Consider the following 22,000-nt stretch of genomic DNA (forward strand, 5'->3'; position numbering starts at 1 on the left):
CTGTACTGGCTAGGATGAAGATTAAACCCCGGGTTTCTGAACCTTGTTCAGCCTGCAGGCACTTCTAAAACTGAAAGAGAGTGGTAGATGGCATCATCAGCTGGGTGGCAGCAAGCTGGCCCAGCTGCCAAGTTGATTGGCAGTGGGGTGAAGTGAGAGGAGCTTTTTCTGTGCGGGGCCTACTGGGAAAATGCTCCACCCACCTTTTAGGCACATTGGCATCTCTGGGGGTCACATTAGAGATCACTGATCTAATTAAATAAAACATAACAAGAGCCCTTCTGGATAATCCCAGTGGACTAGCATCCATCCCACAGAGTGACCTGGAGGGCCAACAACAGAACACAGAGGTTGAGGCCTTCTCCTGATGTTGCCTTCTGGCCCTGGGATTCAGGGGCTGACTGCCTCTGAACTTGGAGGTTTCACTGCAAGTAATAACAGAGGCCTGAGGTGAAGGGAGATGCCATGACATCCCAGATTGAACAACATTATCTCCATTTATTTAATTGTAATATAACATTGTAAAATTAAAGTCAAGATTTTGTTAACTGATTTTCTGGTTAAATAGCTTTCACTGGAAATCCATCTTTCAGTTAGGCAACTATACTGTGGGAAGATATAGAATCATAGAGTTGGAAGGACCTCCATGGTCAGTACATCTGTATACCAATACTTACTCTCAAGTAATCTTAAAGGGGGGAGGGAAGACACAGTGAATGAAGTACTGGCTTCCCTACTTGAGCTTCTCACCTCGCCTGCAGATCAAAAGTGCAGCGGTGTACAAATGTGTCTGCTGACAATGAAGTAGCAGCTCAGCAGATCTTTGTGAACAGTACTCCACTGAAGAAAGCTGCTGAAGAAACCATAGCATTCCATAATGGTTAAGAGACAATCCACCAGGACAAAGGTTGAGATTGAGCCCTCTTTCCTCTATTAGGACCAGCAAAACACACAAACGGCGCTCTGTCCCTGTGAAACTCCAGGGTTCTTTTAAGGTAAGATAAACCCTTTAAACATCTCGGGAGTGCAACAATCACTCATTTTTAGAGCCTGGCACAGGAATAAAAGATGGACAAAATAATTTCCTGGGATAAATGGAACCTGAACACTACCTTAGGGAAAAACCTAAGACTGGGTAGAAAGATTACCCTCTCAGGATCTTCAAAAATGGGGTGAGGGGTCCACCTGAAGAGCTGCTAATTCATTCTCCTGGCTGATGTAACAGCCACTAGGAAACAGACTTTCATAGAGAGTTCCACCAATGAGCACATGGCAAGAGGTTCGAAGTGTATGGTTCACTAAAACCCTAAGATCCTTTTTGCACATACTACTGCCAAGACAAGTCTCCCCCCATCCTATAAGTATACATTTGATTTTTCCTATCTAAATGCAGAACTTTACATTTACCCCATTAAAATTCATTTTATTTTAGCCCAATTTTCCAGCCTGTCAAGATCATCCTGTATCCTGACAGTCTTCTACTGTATTTGCTACCCCTCCCAATTTAGTATCACCTGCAAATTTAATAAGCATTCCCTTTGTTCCTTCATCCAAATAATTTATAAAGATATTGAACAAAACAGGTCCCAGGACAGATCCTTGAGCGCTCAATTTGTCACTCCTCTTCAGGAGGAGGATATTGGATTTATATCCCACCTTTCACTCTGAGTCTCAAAGCAGCTCACAATGTCCTTTACCTTCCTCCCCCACAACAAACACCGTGTGAGGTAGGTGGGGCTGAGAGAGCTCTCACAGAAGCTGCCCTTTCAAGGACAACTCTGCAAGAGCTATGGCTAACCCAAGGCCATTCCAGCAACTGCAAGTGGAGGAGTGGGGAATCAAACCTGGTTCTCCTAGATAAGAGTCTCTGCACTTAACCACTACACCAAACTGGATGAGGAGCCATTAACAAGCCCTCTTTAGGCATGATCTGTCAACCAGTTACAGATCCATCTAACAGTAACAGGATCCAAACTACAAATTTTACCAATTTGTCAACAAGAATATTATGTGGCGCCTTATCAAAATCAAGATATGTCTATAACATTTCCCTGATCCAACAAGGTAGTAACTTTCTCAAAAGAAGAGAACAAGGTCAGAGTATCCTCCTGGCATAGACTCCTGGACCCTATGCCCCCTTGCTTGTTTAAATAAAATACTGTAACAGTATTGTCTCCTTGGACAAATATAGACTGGTTCTGCAGGATATCTGAAAAACAGCTAAATGTATAAACCCACAATTATAGCAGATTAATATGAAGCTGCTTCCTGACCACATATCCCATGCAGACAATCTCTCATGGTGGGCACCCCATTCCAAAAAGCAAAGTATCTGTAGTAAGGACAATTTCATGCTCAGGTACTCCAAAGGAAAGGCCTGGGATAAACTGTCATGACAGCCACCATGGCAAAGAAAGGACAACAGGTCTGGAAATACAGTATCTATGCCATAAGACACGTAAACCCACTCTATAACAGGACAGAAACCAGAGCTGTAGGGGCCAAATATGTAACCTGGCAAGAGGCTGCTGTCATAGAAAGACAAAGGATATTCTGAACCGATTTTATCTAGATTCTAAACTGTCTAAAACCAGACTAGTTTACACTTGTCAGGCGACAATAAATCCTTTCCTGCTACAGAATCCAAAGGGGCCCCTATAAATTGTACTCTCTGGAATGGAACTAAATGAGACTTCTCCCAATTCACAAAAAGCCCCAATCTTTGGCAGGTCTCCCAAACTAGGGAGCAATGCTTCAGTAATTGGTCTCTAGGGTCTGCCACCAACTGCCAACCATCCAAGAATGGGAATATAGGGCAACCTTGCATACTCCTGCGTGAATGCAGGAGTACATAATTAACTACTGATGATGAATCTGTATTATATATGGCTGGCAGTTTGTCCAAGCTGAGTTGCTTAAAAACTGATCCACTTTTTTAAAGATACAGTGCACCAGATATGTAACTTTTTAACCTTCCAGAAACAATCCTAGGGTATTTTTGAGGAACTGCAAGAGCAATGTAATGTAGGGAACACATCTCTTGGAGCAAATGAGAAATGTGGAACATTATAAGGAAATGCCATGAAATTTTGGAATGGAAACAACATAACCAGAATGGAGCACATGGCAAATGCTCCAGTTTTGGCAGTGCAAGGTCAACAGAGCCATCCTATCTGAGAGCAAATGATGATGCAATTTCTGTCCACTTCCTCAATCACAAATGACTTCTTCCTACCAGATTTAAAATGAGCAGAGGAGAAAAATACTGCAAAATGTTTTCTACAACTTTTATTAAAAATGTAATTACAAAAAGATTAAGTACATTGATGCTAAAAAAAAATCAGGCCAGAATGTACAATTGCAGACTTCAGCTGTAATTAAACTAACACACACAATAAACAGTTTGTGGAAGGGCTGGGGTTTCTGTATGTTTCCAACGATCTCCAAACACACATTCCATTTATAATAGCTGAAAATTATCTAATACAATAAAAATTACAAAGCATACACAAAAATCAGCCCCCCCCCAAGTATTTTTTTTATCTCTATTTTAAATCCCATTAAAAATATGTTTAAAAACTCCTTAAACTGTGTCCTCCCTTCAGAATTCTGGCTATTATTAAAACTTTTCTACAGTGTAGATGGAATTTACAAAATAATTACTCTAATCAAGTTTATCTAAGGGCTGCAAATTCCAAATTTTGAAAGGCCTTGGGTTGGATCCAATGGTGATTTTTGTCAGCAGAATAGGATACACATATACCTCACACACAATAGGATACACATATACCTCACACACAAATTTTGCTCTGGAAGCACAGTGAATTGTAAGGAACACCACAAGAAGTCACCAGGGAGTCTGCAGAGGTTAATCTGCAAAAATCATCCAGCCTCCCATTAGTGGAAATGTACTGCTGGATCCAGCCCCTTGTCTTGCCTCTGCAAGCCACCTGACAGTGCATGCTTACTTAGAAACAAGTCCCACTGCATCACTGTCAATGGAATTTCCACAGGTTATATTATGTTTGACTCTTAGGCAAGCAAAAAATTAACAAAGATATACATCTGAGAGGGATATCATTTGAAAAAATAGATGTGATTTTTAGCTTAAACTTTTGCTGATAGCCTGGGAAATAAATAGCTCACAAAACCTTTCACTAGCTCACCTACGCACACATACCATGTTAATAATTTATAGCACAATGACGGCTCCAACGAAGAAAAAGGCAACTTGCTTCCTATTTTAATCACCTTCCCTGCCTAGGCACGTGGAAGTGGTTAAGTTGCTGCTGATGCAAGATGGATTCTCCTAGTTAAGGTATATTACACACACACAAATACCCACATAAACTGTAAATGCACACATATACCCATTGTGTGTACATCTGTGAAACCGAGAATATTATAAAGTGAGGTCAACATAGTCTAGCAATGCGAGAGAGGTTTTCACACTACTATGCAGACCAGGATGGAATGATTTAAATCAAAAAGCTTTGCATATATTATTTAGAGCCTTTGTAAATGAAACTGGTTGCTATTACCATAAATCACACTCATTTTAAAGTTACTTAAGCCTGCATACAATCTATAAGGGTGGTACTCTTAAATATTTATCAATTTTTTTGCCATTTTAGAAAATAATGTACAATCAACTATTTTTAGAGTACAATCCTCATGACTTCAACTAGGGCTTCTTTTTATACCTGTAATTATTGCTGGTTTTCCTCAGTGGGATGGACACTAAAAGGTGCTTCATTTTTCCAGTGCCTCTTTTTTGTTTTAATCAGCCCTTCTTTTATAGCCATAAAAAAATTCAGAAATGTAACTAATCCCATTCGGAAGCAGCTTCTCATTGGCATCTCCTTTCCAAACAATTCCAGGATGAAGAACCAAGCACTCATTGGGTCTGATCTGTCAATCAGTTAGAGATCCACCTAACAGTAACACAATCTAAGCTACATTTTACCAATTTGTCAACAAGAATATTATGCACAATTATCCTTTCTTTGTCAGGGTGGCTCTCATGACAATTTACCCCAGGCCTTTCCTTTGGCGTACTGGTCTGCAGTGCAAGAGCAAGATTCAAGTCCAGTAGCTCTTTAAAGTCCAACAAGATTTCCAGGATATCCTCTTTCCAGAGTCAAAGCTGCCTTCATCAGATACAAAGGAAGCACTGATTCTCCAAAGCTCATACCCTGGAAATCTTATTGGTCTTTAAGGTGCTACTGAACTCGTATCATACTCTCCCTTTCCAGTATTTGTTGAATTCCAGAATCTGCTGCAGCCAAGGAAACAGGCTGACTTTGGGTACTTTAGAAACTATATATTGTGACACAAGCTTTCATGAGCTGGAGCTCACTTCACCAGACCCTCCCAAAAGCTTATTTCACAATATGTTTGCTATTCTCTGAGAGCCCCTCTGTAGGTTTTGTTTAAACTTGAGAAACTTAAAGTCTGATTCTTGAGATCCAGTAGGTGGGCAAAGGTAGCTTCAGGGAGAGGGTAGCTGTGTGAGTCTGTTACGGCAAAACAAAATCTGAGTCCAGTAGCACCTTAAATACTGACATTTTTCAGGGTATCAGTTTTCATGAGTCAAGCCTCACTTTGTCAGCGAGCATAGCTCACAAAAGGAAATAACTATTTCTCTTCAGGTGTTTACAAACACTACTCAACTCCACAGGGCCAATTCATCACTAGTTGGGAGGGGTCATGCCTACTCCAATTGAACTTTCAGCTTATTTTAATTAGCTCTCATTCTCATCAGAGTTCAGCATAATAATGAAGCATGAACCAGAGCTTCTTGTGATGCTGAGCCTTCTGGCCACACTTTATAATAACATTTCTTTTCGCCTTCCTCCAAGTCTGCTGCACCAATGGATGCATATGAATCTGCCAACCAAGGGTCATGCTTTATGCACTGGATGGCCACTGAAAGCTTATGGCAGAATAAGCTTCTTTAAGCAGCCATAAGGCTCTCCCTTATATCTGCAATGCTTTAGCATTGCCACCTCTATGGAATTTTGGGGGAAAATAAGCTTCAGGCAAAGAACTAAAACTGCTCTCTAAAGAACAATTACAGTAAATGAAGGGCAATATTTATTTTATTACATTTTTACCCCACCCTTCCTGCAAGGAGCTCTGAGCAGTGCTTGTGGTTCTCCCCTCCTCTGTTTTATCCTTCCAACAACCCTGCAAGGAAAGTGAGGCTGCGAGACTGTGATGGGCCCAACGTTACCCAGCTGGCTTCCATGGCAGAGTGGAGATTCGAACCTGGGTTTCCCAGATCCTAGTCTGACACTCTAACCTTTATACTATTCTATCTCTACTCACACTTTAGGTGTGATAACCGCAGGCTCCCTTAGAAGGAAGCAAGTTTTTTGGGGGTCTAGCCAACGTGCCATAAATCATATCAGTTTCCCTTTCTAAGACACATCCACCTACCCAACCTTTTCTAACTTCAGTTCTGGATCAGTTGTTTACAAGGTAAACAGGTATGTCCCAGCAAAATAAAGAAAACTGCATGTAAACATCTTGCACTTTGAAGGACTGGAATCACACAAGACTGAGGAGAGCTATTTTGCCTACCTGGCTGCCAACTGTACATTTTCTTCCCCACCTACAAAATATACCCAGGGATACCCACACTGGTCCTTTTTAGCAACTATCAATATGGAGTTTGGCTTTCTGGCTGCTGCTTCTCCTCAATTTCACCCCCTGCTTTCCTATCCACTGCTGGGCTCAGAAGTTTACATTATCATTGGCTAGTTTATTATCAGACATACTTCAGTTCTAAATTGTTAGCACAGTCTCATAGTCTGCAACCCTTAACAACTCAGCCACAAACTTAGGAAACTGCACACCTAACTATACAAGCAAAATGATATTACATGAATTCAAACCTAATATTTAGTAAATTAAGATCTGAGAAAAAATAGGATCACCTTTTAATATACTCTTAATATTAACAAGTCTTTTTAATGTTACTAACATCTCTTCTCTGTGCTTCATACCATCTTTTTAAACTTTTGACTGAAAAGTATGGTTCTGCTATCTTTTCTCCCTACTGTTTTCACATCCTAAGTCAGGGCTTTATTCCTGGAAATAGAACTGCCGGAACTCTCAATGAAATGGAGAAACACATGGGTGCCCCTCATGAACTTCTACACATTTTTTGAGAGTTTTGTTTCCACAAAGATGTTCCAGAACTCCCCCAGAAAAAAGACCCTGCTAAAACTGTATAGCTTTTTCAGAATGCTGGACACGTCAAATACAAATTTCTACTTTTTACAGATTTTAAACAGAAAATTACTTAATTTTATTTCATTTGAATTTAATTTTTAAACAAAAAGCATGTATGCAATGGTAAACTGTACATAATTGGTTATTTTATAAAAAGGCAAGATTCCATAAACCACTGATTTCATGAGCCAGTTCTATCCAGACAAATATTATAAAATTCTTATTGCTCAAAATGTCAATAAAAATTTGGAGGGAATGTTTGTGATAAAGGGAAATGGCTGATGGTACAAGTGGGAAAGACAGCCTAGATTTGGATTGTGTTGTGGTACACAAAATCTATCTCTGGTATTGCCACTCTACTTCCTAGTTTTTCCTGTATGGAAGTGTAAAAAAAAAGATATTTAAACTTTCCTACAGTTTGCCTAGAGATCCAACATAATGAACCTCTGTTTCAGTCACTATCCCAGCCCTTCTTCATTACTGTAATTTTTGTTGTTAAATACATTTTATTCTGGCATTGCACCCACTTACCTTTTTAGTGCACCTATTCTCTACATTTTTAGAAGAAACAAAGCCTAGCTCCTTCATAATCCCATCTCAAAAACTGCACCCCACCTCACCACATTTATTAATGGTGTACAAGGACAAAGTTGAATGGGTGCAATTACGAACATTCAGTACTCCTTAACAGCCTTCCATTTAGGAAGCATATGAAAACTCCATGAAGACCAGGATGATGAGATACAAAACTGAAATGAAATCTTAACCATCTGGACACAGCTTAAAAGGGCAGAACTATTTCAGCTTCACTTAGAAACCAGGACAATAAAACCGTACGTTAGAGCTTAGACTGGCTGGTTATTCAGTGGCTGATTCTCTGCTGGATTCAGTGGCCTGTTTGTGTTTTCTTGCTGTGTCTCTTTTCTAGCATGAGGACCCTGGAGGCACATCTTGACAAAATCCGCAATAAACGCTATGCTGGCAAAGAATCCAAACACCTGTTAAACAAAAGAGAGGAAGGATCTAGGCATTAAAAAGCACACACAGGACCAACTGTCAAGGCTGATCTTCCCATTAATCAATGGCCAGTGCTTATGAGCAGTGAAAGGCTTTAGGCCTGCTGCCAATAAGCATTGTAATATAAGGAATGCTGGGAGGGGGGTCCAGCAAGACCTGTAGCCAAAGCCATCCCCAGCTGGTATTTCTGGCTTTGTGTCACATTACCCCATGTAGCACCACCTGCCAAAAACAAGCAACATAACATCGCCATATTGTCAGGATGCCACCTTGTTCTGGAAAACACTGGTTCTTTAATCAGAACCTTTTCTTTGCACAGATCGCCAGGACTTGAATCCACAAACACTTGCTGCACGGAAGCGTTCCGCTTTCCTGCTATCAGATGCACCCACTGCACCAAGAATTCTATGTGCAACTGTATTTCTCAGCTCATGTGCACACTTCTCTTAAAACCCCTGAATATTTCCTTTCCTTTGGTTACACTTGCGCAACATCTGTCAAGAGAGCTATTCAGGGCTGCATCCTATCTGCAGTACATATGCAAAGTCTCTTCTTGGAACAACTGACTGTTTTGTGTATTTGGGAAGCTAGACTGGTACTGTTTTCACATGAAAACAAAGCCAGCTGGGCAACTTAGGTTAAAGACTGCAAAGTCTTCTGAAGAAGGTGAAATTGTTTTAAATAATAGGGGGGGGGGGGTGGAGATGCAACATAGGCAGGACCCACCAATCTGAAGGGGCTCATATCCCTCTGAGTGAACCTGGTACTAGCTGCACACGCATCACTGGCCACTGGGTTCTCCTTGTTCTACCAGCTCCTATAAGTGAGACATCCATTTCTGCCAAAATCTGAACCTTTTCAGTTATGGTGGAATTTTTTTATTATATTAGATTTCTAACTTGCCCTCCCCACAAGTGAGCTGCTTGAAGAGACCAAGAGAGTGCCAGCTCTTAATGATGAGCCGTAAAGACATAAGGTGGTCCTATTTGGGAGAGTATTACACTGATGTTTTTAGAACTGTCAAGTATATACAGTGAGGCCATGTACTTACAATCGCAGCGACTTCAATTGATGTCCTATCATTGGTTGCAGAAAATATAATTGAAGCTAGTAAGAACACGAACCCCATTACTGCAACAATCCAGAAATCCTACAAATAATAAAAGTAATTTATAGCTAGCATTAGAAATGTCATTTTTCGTCTTCATTCCTAGCCCACAATTCAAATATTGCTCTCATTACTTCTGATGTACAACCTTTTTATCTTGTTGGTGAATATTTTACAAATGGAAAAAGTTGAAACCAATGGCTTCAGCAGAGTTTCAAATTCAGTTTTCTCATATCATATTCTGTCACTGTAACTGCTTCATCACAGTGACTTTCAAAGTAAAGCCTCATTTCCTTTTCATTTAAAAGCTTTATCCCCCCCTCCACTCCATTCCATTCACTGGAAGTCACAAAGTGAATTTAACAAACATTTTAGAACAAGTCACAAAACAGAATTAATGTTGCTGACTTAGCAATCCAACAAATGCCCTCCAAAAATCAAGAAGTCTGAACTGGCTATCTAAAACTTAGCAATTTATAATGTTGGATTATGTGCTCACCAAAATATCCTTTGCCCACATCAAAAGTTTCTGCCGTTATCAAAAGCAACCTGACATAATTAGCAAGCCTTTGTTTGTAGTCAATGCCAAAGACACGACTGAGAAGTTTCAACATGGGAAAGTTGTACCAGGGAACCAGAAAATGTACTAATGTTAGATGCAGATTTTTTTTAACTGCAACACAATATGGAAAATAAAAGCAGATTGAAAGCCCATACAAACAAGGACACGAAAGGCTGTGATTTCTCCCTTTCTTCTCGGATCAGTATACTCTCCCCATCCATTTTACTAACCAGCCCATGTTTCTTGACAGATATCCACATGACATACTTTAGAGCTGTGGTTTCCAGAATGGGGGCTGTAGGTACAGCAGTGGACATTCCAGTGACCACTGGCTTCTCTGACAAAAGTTCTCACGCGCTGGTATATGACTCCAGCACAATTATCACACTCTTCCTCTACTTCACCTCTTTGTTTTAAGAACTGCGGCCAGAGAGGCACATTTTTCCACTCCTGGTGGCTCTGCCCCGTCATACAAAGCTTTTGGAGGCTAATTTACCAAGAAGTGCATGCCCTCACCTCATACTCTCCACCATTCACGCCAGAGTACGCTCTTCTGAACCTTGCAGGCGCCTCACGCGCTCCTGACCACACAGAAGAACTAGTTTCACACATGTTCGTAGCAGCTAAATTCGCAATTGCCCTGGTTTGGAAGCAACAAACTCCTCCTTCGAGACAGGCATGGTGGCTGAAATTGTGGGATTATTTTGTCTTAGATAAGCTCACCTATGATTTGGATCCTCGTTGCTCCTCCCAAACCGCTTCCCTAGACTTTATGTGCAAATGGCGTCCCTTTATTGATAAAGTCTCGAAGGACAGCAGGAACCCTAATGACTCATACCATGCTATTTTGATGTCATGTCAACTAATGTTGTAATTAGCCTTTAATAGCTAACGTTGTATGTTTCCATTTCCCTATTTTATATTGGTACATTCTACACATCTGTTGATGTCTCATCACTATTGTACCTTGAACTTTATATTAATAAAGCTTTTCAAAATTTAAAAAAAAAAAAGTATTTATTCCTCAAAACAAAAAATCAGGTTTGGCTTTCTTCTGCCTCACTGGAGTAGAAGGTGCTTCAGAAGAACCCAGGCTGCATCATCAGAGAGCATCCAATCAGAAACAGCATACTCCATTGCTTGGTTGTAACCTCTCAACGTTGTGTGATTGACTCCAGCATCCCATAGCCATTTTGTGGGGCATCCACTAACCATGCTCAAAGTTCACCCAAGCCCAACAAGTTTGAGAATGCCTCCCACAGAGGGATACTAAGCCATGAAGCTGAAGCCATCACCTCCACGTTGTCTAGTGAATATTGCTGATCCACACACCATAACTCTTTAAATATACTGATAATGATTAGGAACCAAGAGTCCAAACTACTGCAGAGGTGCCAAATACAGGAAAATGCTCCCTGCCCTTGAAAAATAAAACATTACTCCTTATCTGGCAGGTTTTATGGCCCCAAAACAAAAGTTATTTCATACCTGAGAATGAAATATTTTTAAAGTTGCCAAAAACATATTTTATATTAATCACCTTGCAGTTCCCATGATGAGTAATTTTGAGTGGGCACAGACAGGAACAGAACAGGACCTGCCACCAAATATACAAAGAACCCCCTCTTACCAACTGCTTGACTTGGTCCTTCCCTACTCTCTCGTAGAGTGACGTGCAGTACATGGCAAGAATCGGGATACACAAGAGGAAGGCACAGCAACTGACAAATTCAAAGAAGTAAAGCCCACCACAACTGGTGCAAACATCTATGATTTCTTCAAGCACAAAGGCCAGGAAAGACAGCCCCTGTGGAGGAAGGAAAAGAGCATCAGATTAACAGAACAGTCCTACCAAGCCTTTCTCCATCATAAAAATAGATCCAAGCGGGCAGCCGTGTTGGTCTGAAACAGTTGAACAAAGCGGTTTAAGACCAAACAATTTTTATTTAGAACGTAAGCTTTCGTGTGCTCTTAAGCACACTTCATCAGACGAGGAATCCAGCACAGTGAGCAAAGCCATACGTAGCTGAGCAGAGCCATACATAGCTGGTAGGCAGTGGCCCAGAATGCAACATGGTACAGATTTAAGAACCAATGACTGTGAAGTAAAATTATCTGGTAGACAGTGGTTTAGAATGTAAAATGGTACAATGACAGAATAGTAAAATTAACAAATTGAGCAAACCTTTGATCTGAGTAGCATGAGCATGCGAAAGCAACAAAACAGTAGTATGTCAAAATGTGAGATTGTCTGTCAATGACAATGGGAGATGGATTCAATATATGTAATGGGATAAGCAACCAAAGTCCCTGTTTGAGTGTGTCAATACAGCTAAAAGAGAAATACATTGGATAGTGATGTTCTTGTCCACCTAATTTACTTTTTAACATGTAAACATAATTCTAGTTTGCCATAGGAAAAAGGAATACAATAAAATACAGTGAAAATGGGTAAAGCATATGTAATGAGATATACAGCCAATATACAGCCTATTTTGAGTATGTCAATACAAATAATTATACTGATACACAATTCTAAAAGAGAAATACATTGGAGTACTGTGGATGTATAGCTATACTCACTGAGAGTTCTCAGTGTGCTGGATTCCTTGTCTGATGAAGTGTGTTTAAGAACACAAGAAAGCTTACGTTCTAAATAAAAATTGGTTGGTCTTAAAGGTACACTTGACTCCTGCTTTGTTCAAATCCATCATAAAAAGACTTTCCTTCACTAGAGATAGGCTTGGTAGAAGGGAAACATTAAGAATGCCCACTGTGTTTCCATTTTCAACCCACAGAATCCTGAAAATGTGAGAGGCAATAAGAGGATGCAGATGGTACAGTAACATGTGTCATCAAACAACCAAAAATTGCAAAAACAATAAACTGGGGAGAAAAACAACCCCAAAACAAAAGGGAGGGGAATTAAGAGCAAGCTGGAAATAATGATGCAATTCTGGCCTGAAACATGGATATCTGCTTCCCCTCTATTGCAGTGGCAAGCCAGGAAATCTCTCAAAAGAAGCAGAAAACTAGATACGGTAGCCTGTTACTTCCTGACAAATTATGCAAGGAACATTCTGTTGCAGGAGATTCATACCACAAGCCATACCTTCTCAAACTGACATTACTACTAAGTTAGAGGAATGGGCCTACAGATTCATTCAGAGCTGGGGGGATGGGGTGTAGCAACTACTCATAGGTTGCTCAGATTCCCACCAATCCCCTGCTCCCTCAGCAGATCCCTATTAGGCTGTTCTTTCTCCAACTGAGTGGGGCAGGCCAGCACACAAGTATCAGGTCTTAGGAGACCTTTGCGAAAAGGTTCCCATACTATCACAAAAAAAGAAAAAGCTCTGCTTTACACACATGTATTTCCAGATACACGCTTCTACTGCTGAGCTGCCTCAGATTTATCCCCAACCAGGACTTTCTTTGTAGAAAAAGTCCAGCAGGAAATCATTTGCATATTAGACCACAGACTCCTGACAAAATCATTGTTTTGCATAGTTTTTTGTAGAAAAAGTCCAGCAGGAAATCATCTGCATATTAGGCCACACATCCCTGACACCAAGCCAGCCGGAACTGCACTCCTGCTCAAAAAAAGCCTTGTCCCCACCCCATTTGCTCTCAAAAGCCCATCCTCCAAGTCTCAAAGATTTTTCATAGGACAATATAAGCTCATCATTTTCTTAATTTCAGCTTTTGTATTCTTTCTTCCCGTATTAGTGACTGTCACTGCATAACAAGAAAAGGGACTATTATACAATTTTTTCACATTTATTGGCAGCCTACTTCCAAACAAGCTTGTTGGCTGTTACTAGATCAAAAATCTTGGATATGAAAATGGGATAGCCACCAGCTTTGTACTTTTACCATGAAAGGGATACACAGTTTAAGCCCCAGTGTGTGTCAGATCTAATGGATTTCAATGATGCGCACAAACACAAATCTGATATATGCATCAAGTCCTTCAATCTGGCACCAAAACAAACTTGTCCTGCCACTTACTAGTGACAGAATGCTTGATGCTACAATAGATATTCCTAAACAATCAGGCAATCCCTACTAGCAACTGATCTAATTCTGCCTCACGTTTTTTGTACATTAAGGTGACAAAAGACTTTAAATTAGTGACAATCAAAAGGCCATTGTGCAAGTGGACAGGCTTCCTCATGTTTAACTGGTTGCAGAACCAGCAGCCAGACTGGCAAGAAGACTGGGCTACTATTTCTGCATATATTCTCTATAAGTTGCCTTGGGAGCAAGCTGCTGAAAAGCAGTCTTTGAACAGACAGCACTATGGAGCCTCCCTGCCAACAGTGTGCTGAAGCAAACTAGTAGATGGCTAGCCAGAAGTTTTGCTACATTTTGTATATGTCAGTGCTCAAATCCTAGCACCTTGATCCAAACAAGCATGAGCCCACATAAGAACCAAGTCTCACAGATGTCATCAGCAATACCTAAAACTAGGGTAGTACATCCCGCAAAAAAAGTCTGCTGTGAAAACGATGTAATACAACTTCACCCCAGAGTCAGAAACGACTGGTGCTTGCACAGGGAACTATCTACCTTTACACAGAAAATACTTTGATAACCATCACTTGATTACTACCAGATTAAAAGGTGGTGTTACTATTAATCCCTGTAAACCATTTCTTACAGAACCAAAAGTTTTTAAAACTATCAACATTTAAAAAGGCATCAGAGGCCCTTCTTTATAATCATTATATTGAGTCAAAGGCATTTTGGTTTTTCTTTCTCTGACTGAGATCCCCCAAGTTATTTTCTTCCTGTTTACGTGCTAAACACAAACCTAATTTCTCATCCTACTTTATCTTCAAGCTAGAAACTGCTTGGAAAGTTGAAGATTAAACACACTAGCCCTGTTATATTCCACTGAACACACGTATATTTTGCATGCACTTGAGTACATCCAGTTGCAGCTAAAACCAGGACTTAAATGTGGTGCTTAAATTGCATGTTCAGCTTTACATGCATTGAACATAGCAAGAGAATTACTCAATGCATGTATAATGGATTGTTCAAGCGTTTACTGTGACGTGTGAACAAGGCTACTGTAATTAATAACACAGGAGTCCAGTAACACTAAAATGTTTTGCCAGCGTTTAAGGTGCCATTGAGTGGTTTTTTTAAAAAAAAATTGCCACAGCAGACTACCATGGCTACCTATATGGAATAAACTCATGTCAACAAAGGATCCATCCACCAAACAGAGAGACACAATTAGATGGAGTTCAAACAGCATGAAAAAAAACAGCGAACATTGAAGCACCAGAACAAATGCAAGCAGAGTAACAAGAAAATCTGTGAAGGATACACCCTGTATATGAAGAATATAATAATAACATTAATATTCAAAGTTACTACATTACCTTTCTGTTATAGTGTACATTCTAGTTACCCAAAAGTGATGAAAAAGGAAGTATTAAAGAGTACTTTCTCTTTCAACATTATTATGTTGTAATCTCTCATATAAGGGGCAAAATGCCTATATCCCAATTTCCTCAGAAAGCCACCTCTAATGACAGATGACCGTACATGTTTACATAACTGAAGGGCAAATGAAAAAGAGGCTGAGACTCCTGATCATAACAGAGATGGTAACAAAAGCAGTTGGGCATAGTGCCATTATCTGTATACAAGCACCTTTGGTCATGGAAGCTCTGCCAGATACCACAGTGATTAGATCATTGTACTTATCAGTAAATGGGCCAGTCCCTGCATAGATGATGAAAGCAATCAAACTGGACCACTCACAACACAACAGCAAGGCTCTCTATGTACTCAGGAGGCTCCCCTAGGCATAGAAAATGTTGTCTTTATCAGGCAAAAACTGGGGGAAGACTTTAAAGACAGCCTGATGAGGATAAAACATGCCACTGAAGAGAGAAGCTGAGTGTCAGTGGAAGGAAATAAGATGTTGCTATAAATTGGTTACATTTTAACAGCAAAAAACCACCACAACCCGGAGGGGGGGAATATATATATTCTGGTTTTGGTGGTATTTTTTTGCTGTTAAGCCATAACCAGTTTATGGCGACATCATGGTGTTTTCAAAGGAAGACATATTCAGAGGTGGTTTTTCCACGGCCTGCCTCTGCAGCATGTGAACAGGGCTAGCGTTTAATCCTCAACTTCCCAAACAGCTGCTAGCATGAATATAAACTAGGTTGAGAAATTTCCACTGTCTGCCTCTGTATAGCAACCCTGGACCTCCTTCCCATCCAAATACTGACCAGGACCAAGCCTGTTTAGCTTCCAAGATCTAACAAGATCAAGCTAGCCTGGGCTATCCAGATTAGGACAATGCTGTTTACCTGTAAATAAAGTTGGTTTAACTGAACCTAGAAAAATACTTTACATACCTTGCCAATTATTTGCTTTGTGAGTCAATATGCACATTTAGCTCATCAGCCTTGCACAGGACAAAACAAGCACTGTAAAATCTTAAGCACTGGCATCATATCTCTAGGTGCCAAGTAGACCAGGCAGTACCTGGTAACTTCTCAAATGTGGGGCAAGGAATGTGTAGATGGCAAACAGCGCCCTAGAGGGCTGACACTCATTTTGTTGAAAACTCATCTTGCTCAACTGAAAAAGGAGAATTCCTGGTTTTTTTCTACTGACTCTTGACATTTTGCTGTATCATAAAGAGCTACTGTTCTAGAGCAACACTCAAACCATCACTTTTTTTCATCATGGATCTGCTTGGGACACTTGTGAACTATGACATTCTGCTGAACAAACCTGTGTACCAGACCAAACATGGAATTCCCTCAGTAGAAGATCCCAAACTGGAATCCTGTTTGGCCCCACAGAAAGCAAATATTACAAAGAGTCAATCTGTGAGCAGCCTGGGGTGAGGGGGTAAAAGAGTTGGAAGCTGTGGGCAATGATGGTACTCACATTTTAATCTCATTAATTCAGAAGAAGTTGCAAGAGAAGTGTCATGAGACATGCTATGTGTAATGTTGAATCAGACACCCTGCTGCCTCAGACAAAGAGTTCCTACAGTCCTTTACATCAGTTCTGGGGATTACCATTTGTTGTGCAATAGCTCTTGAGCCACAGCCCAGTCTTAGTGTAGTGGTTAAATGCGCAGACACTTATCTGGGAGAACTGGGTTTGATTCCCTGCTCCTCCACTTGCAGCTGCTTGAATGGCCTTGGGTCAGCCTTGAAAGGGCAGCTTCTGCGAGAGCTCTCTAAGCCCCACCTACCTTACAGGGTGTCTGTTGTGGAAGAGGAAGGTAAAGGAGATTGTAAGCCACTCTGAGACTCAGAGTGAACGGTGGGGTATAAATGCAATATCATCATCTTCGAAATGTTAAAACACCACCACACGTCTATTTGCTAGCTTTGCCGCCTTCTGCCATCAGAGCAAAACCTGTAGGGTTTTCAAGGCACAAGATGTTCAGAAGTGGTTTGCCATTGCCTGCCTCTGCATCACAACCCTAATATTCCATGGAGGTCTCCCATCCAAATACTAGCCAGGGCCAGCCAGCACTATTTAGCTTCCAAAATCTGATGAAATCAGGCTAGCCTGGGCTATCCAGGTCAGGGCATGCCTTCTTACTCGGTGGGAAGAAAACTGAAACATGATAATATCTGAAGTGGGATTAAGTGTGTACATTGCAAAAAAGAGAGCACAGGAGATTTCAGGGCAAACTTCTAGTGCAGTGTTTTATTTGCCAGAGCATGGATAAGTTTTTTAAGTAAGGAGGGATGAAAAAATGTAGAAAGCCAAGGGCTCTACATTAGCAAGCGATGAAGCTGTTAACCCTGTTCTGTTGACACATAGACAACAAGACTGTTTGCGAGAGCTTCTGAACCCATGGCAGCACAAACCCACAAACTGAGCCGGGTGGGGAAAGCCACCCACCTTGCCTTAAGATGAGCCCAGATCCTTCCTGCATGCCACCTGCAAGCTCTCTGCCTGTAGCAATGAAGTTAAAAGCCAAATGTAAACATCCACCGCCACAGTTCTAGCAATTGTGCAAACAAGCCCTAACACAGATCCCAGATGCCTGGATTACAAAGGGTTTGAGAGCTATCTTTCAGGTATTGGAGAATGCGCTACACAAATGTGTTGAAGCAGAATCTCCACCCTGCCTAGAGAACAATTAAAACAAAACTGGATATAAAAGCTTTGGCTAGTGGGGATTAATTTCCCATTTATGCTGTGTTTCAGAGTTCTTCCCAGCTATTTAAGAGAGAATCAGCAGGATGGATTGTACCACTACTGTCTGTAGTTGTACCCCAACTACAGGAGTAGTTTTGTGGAGTAGTAAGCTGATGTCATTTGCATTCCTGTATGCAAACTATGTTCTCTGTGTAGCAAACGAGAACAATGCAAATAGGGTTGAAGCAAAGTTTACAAGGGAAGGAGAAAAAACCTCAGTCATGATCTTTCCACCCCATCTGATAGAAAGAAGGCCTAGGATTCCCTAATGAGGAAGTCTTGTTTGGAATGAAAGAATTTCACCTCAGGCTAAGCTTGAAAACCATGCAGATATAAGAGAGTTTTCATCAACAACTGATCCAATGAAAGTACATCACAGTCACTGTTTTTCCATTCAGGAAAACCTGCAATGTGAATTGCCTCGTTCATGGATAATAACTGCGTGGCTACTAAGATGGTAAAAAGTATATTCACAAGGAATTTCAAAATCACTTTACTGAAGGCAAATCTCGGAAAGCATCAGTACAGCTCCAGCTGACCCAAATTACTTCTGTTCACAAGTAAAACTTGTGTCTTATAGAAACCACGCCCCCCTTCAGCTACTGAAGGAGGGGAGGGCAGGACCCCGTTGCATAGGCTGGCAAGACACATTTCGCAATTGTGTGATTCTTTGTCTAAAAATAGGGCAGGGAGGCCAGCGGTGCAAGTAGGCACAACATACAAAAAACCAGCCCAGTTTCAGCAAAATATTCTTCCACTTTCATCACCAAGCATAAATGCTAGTACACAACCTAACACACTTTTTCCCAGGGAGAGAGGAAAAAGACAAGTGCTTCAGTTACAGCCCCCCTCTTCTGTAATTGACATTGTCTTTGAAATGCAACTTTTAAATTTATCGTCATGCGTGACCGTTTAAAGGCTTGTAGTGGGGCAACGCCCCAAAATAAGCCTGGCCGGACATCTCCCGCGCAAAACAATTGCAACCAGGCATACCTGTTTCCGCCAGGCCAATAAACACGTGGTTTAAAACATGCACATACCCATATCCGGCAGACTCAGCCTAATGCGAGTTTCCAGTCATGACTTTTTCAAAGATTCGTGTACATCCGCTGCAGTACAGAGACCACAGCAACCGGATCTATAAGAATCACACTGTCCGCTTGCTAGCGTGCTTATTCTACTATGCAAACTCAGAAACGTATGGAGAGAAAGCGGAGTTTGCTGTGTTCTCAAAAGCAGTATTTGCAGCCCCGGGCAAGCAAAGGAGTGGGAGGTGGTTTTGCCTTATAGCCTCATCTTCATTGAGGGGAATTCCAAGGCACAGTATGCCGGAATTATTCCGGTTCATCCTTAAAAGTTCCCGAGGAGTAGCCATGGTAAGGCTATAAGAGCCAAATACACAGAAGATGCCTCTGGACTTCTGGTTTTATAACCTCTGAAGTGCCACTGCTGGACTTTTCTTTTTATACAGCCAAAGGAAAGTCTTGTCGTTTCTCAAGACTGAGAGGCGCCACTGTAGATTCTGCCCCAACCCAGCCAGAACTTCCCCGGGGTCCATTCCACCATCCCCTCCACTGAAAAGTGCCGGCGGCAGGCGACTAGTCCTCACTCTCCTCCCATTCAGGTGAGACGCGCCAGGGAAGGCCAGCAGGGCCAGGCGCCATCAGCAAGCCCTTCCCCTTTCCCCCTTACCAGTTGCAAAGCCTTGAGGAAGAGGCGGACGGGGCCCAGGTGGGCGGCGGTGCAGCCACAGTAGCGGAGTCCTTTGTGGGGCGACTGCTCGGCCGGGCTTGTCGTCGGTTCGTAGACCGAGCTGCCGTTCTCCATAGCCGACGAACAAGGGCTCCGAGGAGCCGAGGCAACAACGGGAAATTCTGCGGGAAAACGAAAGGGAAAAAAGAAAGAAAGAAGCGGCCGCTCCTCAGCTCTGCTCAAGAGGCGGAGCTGCCCCACGCCCGGCACAAAAACCTCCTCCTCCAACAGGAGGAGCCAGAGAAGGAGGCGTCGAGCGGTGGCGGAACTTCTCAGGCCGTCTCCCGCAGGGAATTCCGGCCTGCGCACACACACACACACACCCCGGCCTCCCAGGGACGGCCTGAGGAAGTGTGCCTGCACACCAGACCTCACACCTTGAATAAAGCACTTGGCCTTAAAGGTGCCCCACTGGACTCCAGCTTTGTCCCGCCAGCCTTGTAAAGGCACCCAAAGAAGGCTCAAGCCAGGCTTCAAGGACCGGGCGTTAGCAGCCGCGACTTGCAAGCTGACGAGTGCTTCTAAGCAAGTGCAGAGTGCAGTTCCCTCACTAACTACCGTTACGAAGTGGCATCTCAGAACTTAATTTGCCAAATCTCGGTAGCCAGAAGGACGATGAAGAGCCGACTCTTGAGAAAGCGAGCCGTAGTTCTGTATTTCGCAACAGAGGGAAGGTTTCTTCGGTGGTTTCCTGCATTAACTACAGCTGTAAAACTCGTATGCAATACCTACTCTGCACTTTTCAGTGGCACCGTTCACACCCAAGCACAAATGGCTTAATACTGTAAAGTTTACATTGCCATTTAGGTAAGTGCACTTTTGAGCTAGGCCCAAGATGGGTTTACCTCCCAATTACAGCTATGGAAAATTGGAGGGGGTGGGGAGCCATTTAAACACCTCGTATCCTAGAAACAACTTCTGCGGTGTGGTCTGGAATGACGTGCTTGGGGCAGTAGAGAAAGCAAGACAGAGCAGTAGCGGGTCATTGTTGGGGGAGAACAAACATAAGTAGAACTTGACAGAACGTCTGGCTTTAAAATTACTTTAAGTGTCTCTATTAACAGCAATACTAATATGGTTTAGCGTGGAATATATTGTAAATATGAGGCCTCAGATTCAGTGGGAGCTCACAAGAGCACAGCTCCTGCACCTTTCTGAGAGTTCCACCTCCTTGTCCATTGAATAGTATTTGCAGCTGCATAACAATCCCTGGATGTGCTCCACCACCTATTTTTCTACAAAACGATCCCTGGTAAAGATTATGAAAGCACAGGATTTACCAAGCGTTTATTTTGTTGAATGCTTGCTTTTTGCAAGTTGTTTTAGTTTTTGCTAATTACAAATCTCTAGTAGTGATTCCAGGAGGCTGTTAGGATAAAATAGATGAGGAGAGGATGCTGTAAGCCACTTTGAGTCCCCCACTGGGGAGAAAAGTATAAATAAAATTATTGCAGAAAACAAATGGGAGTCCACAGTGACTTGTTTTACAGAAAACATTTCCCCCAGCACATAAGTACTGTATGCTTCTTTGGACTTCTGATTTCTAGAACAATACAGATGACTGGGTTACAATAGTATAGTACAATAAGCTTTGTATCATTAATCCTCCATGAAACACTGGAAGAGTTGGGCAATGACTCATCTTTAAACACAGTAGGTGTATTTAAAAAAACCACCAGCAGAGCTCACAGAGCAGGTTTTTTCTACCTTCTCACCTGTTGCAGCTCCCTGTGCTATCAGAAAAACTTCCCCTGCTCTTGTGGGTTGGAAAGGGCCCTCAAGAACAGCACATGGGGAGAAGTCTGTGAAAGTTGTGCATCCACCCCAAGGTACATGGAAGGATCTTGGAGTAGCTTGGGATCCAACCCAATAGTTATGCAAATAATCCCGAAACCATATTATATAGGGAAACTAATTCCATTACAGATCTTTTGACAGGTACTCTAGGCAGCTTTCCAGGCATGTCTGTGTAGATGCAAACATGCACATTATATTTGTGTACAAGTCTGTGTGAACATGAACCACAACTCATTTATTCTGTTTTGTACCTAAAGACCAGTATCTTGAAAAACTCAGCACAGCAATTGCACACAGTTGAGAGAATGACTCAACAGCCA

At 41.8% G+C, this 22,000-nt stretch overlaps 1 protein-coding gene across 1 annotated transcript; it reads right to left on the reverse strand.

Moving 5' to 3' along the window:
• Positions 1-7,291: 7,291 nt before the first annotated feature.
• CMTM6 (CKLF like MARVEL transmembrane domain containing 6) lies at positions 7,292-20,685 on the reverse strand. Its single transcript, XM_060248834.1, has 4 exons — positions 19,824-20,685; positions 11,557-11,733; positions 9,308-9,406; positions 7,292-8,237 (listed from the first exon to the last, which is right to left on the reverse strand). Exons 1-4 carry the CDS (start codon positions 19,956-19,958, stop codon positions 8,085-8,087), a joined length of 564 nt encoding a protein of 187 aa, XP_060104817.1. The 5' UTR covers positions 19,959-20,685; the 3' UTR covers positions 7,292-8,084.
• Between the last annotated feature and the right edge of the window lie 1,315 nt (positions 20,686-22,000).

Source organism: Heteronotia binoei, chromosome 10, assembly GCF_032191835.1.
Source record: "Heteronotia binoei isolate CCM8104 ecotype False Entrance Well chromosome 10, APGP_CSIRO_Hbin_v1, whole genome shotgun sequence".
NCBI lineage: Eukaryota > Metazoa > Chordata > Lepidosauria > Squamata > Gekkonidae > Heteronotia > Heteronotia binoei.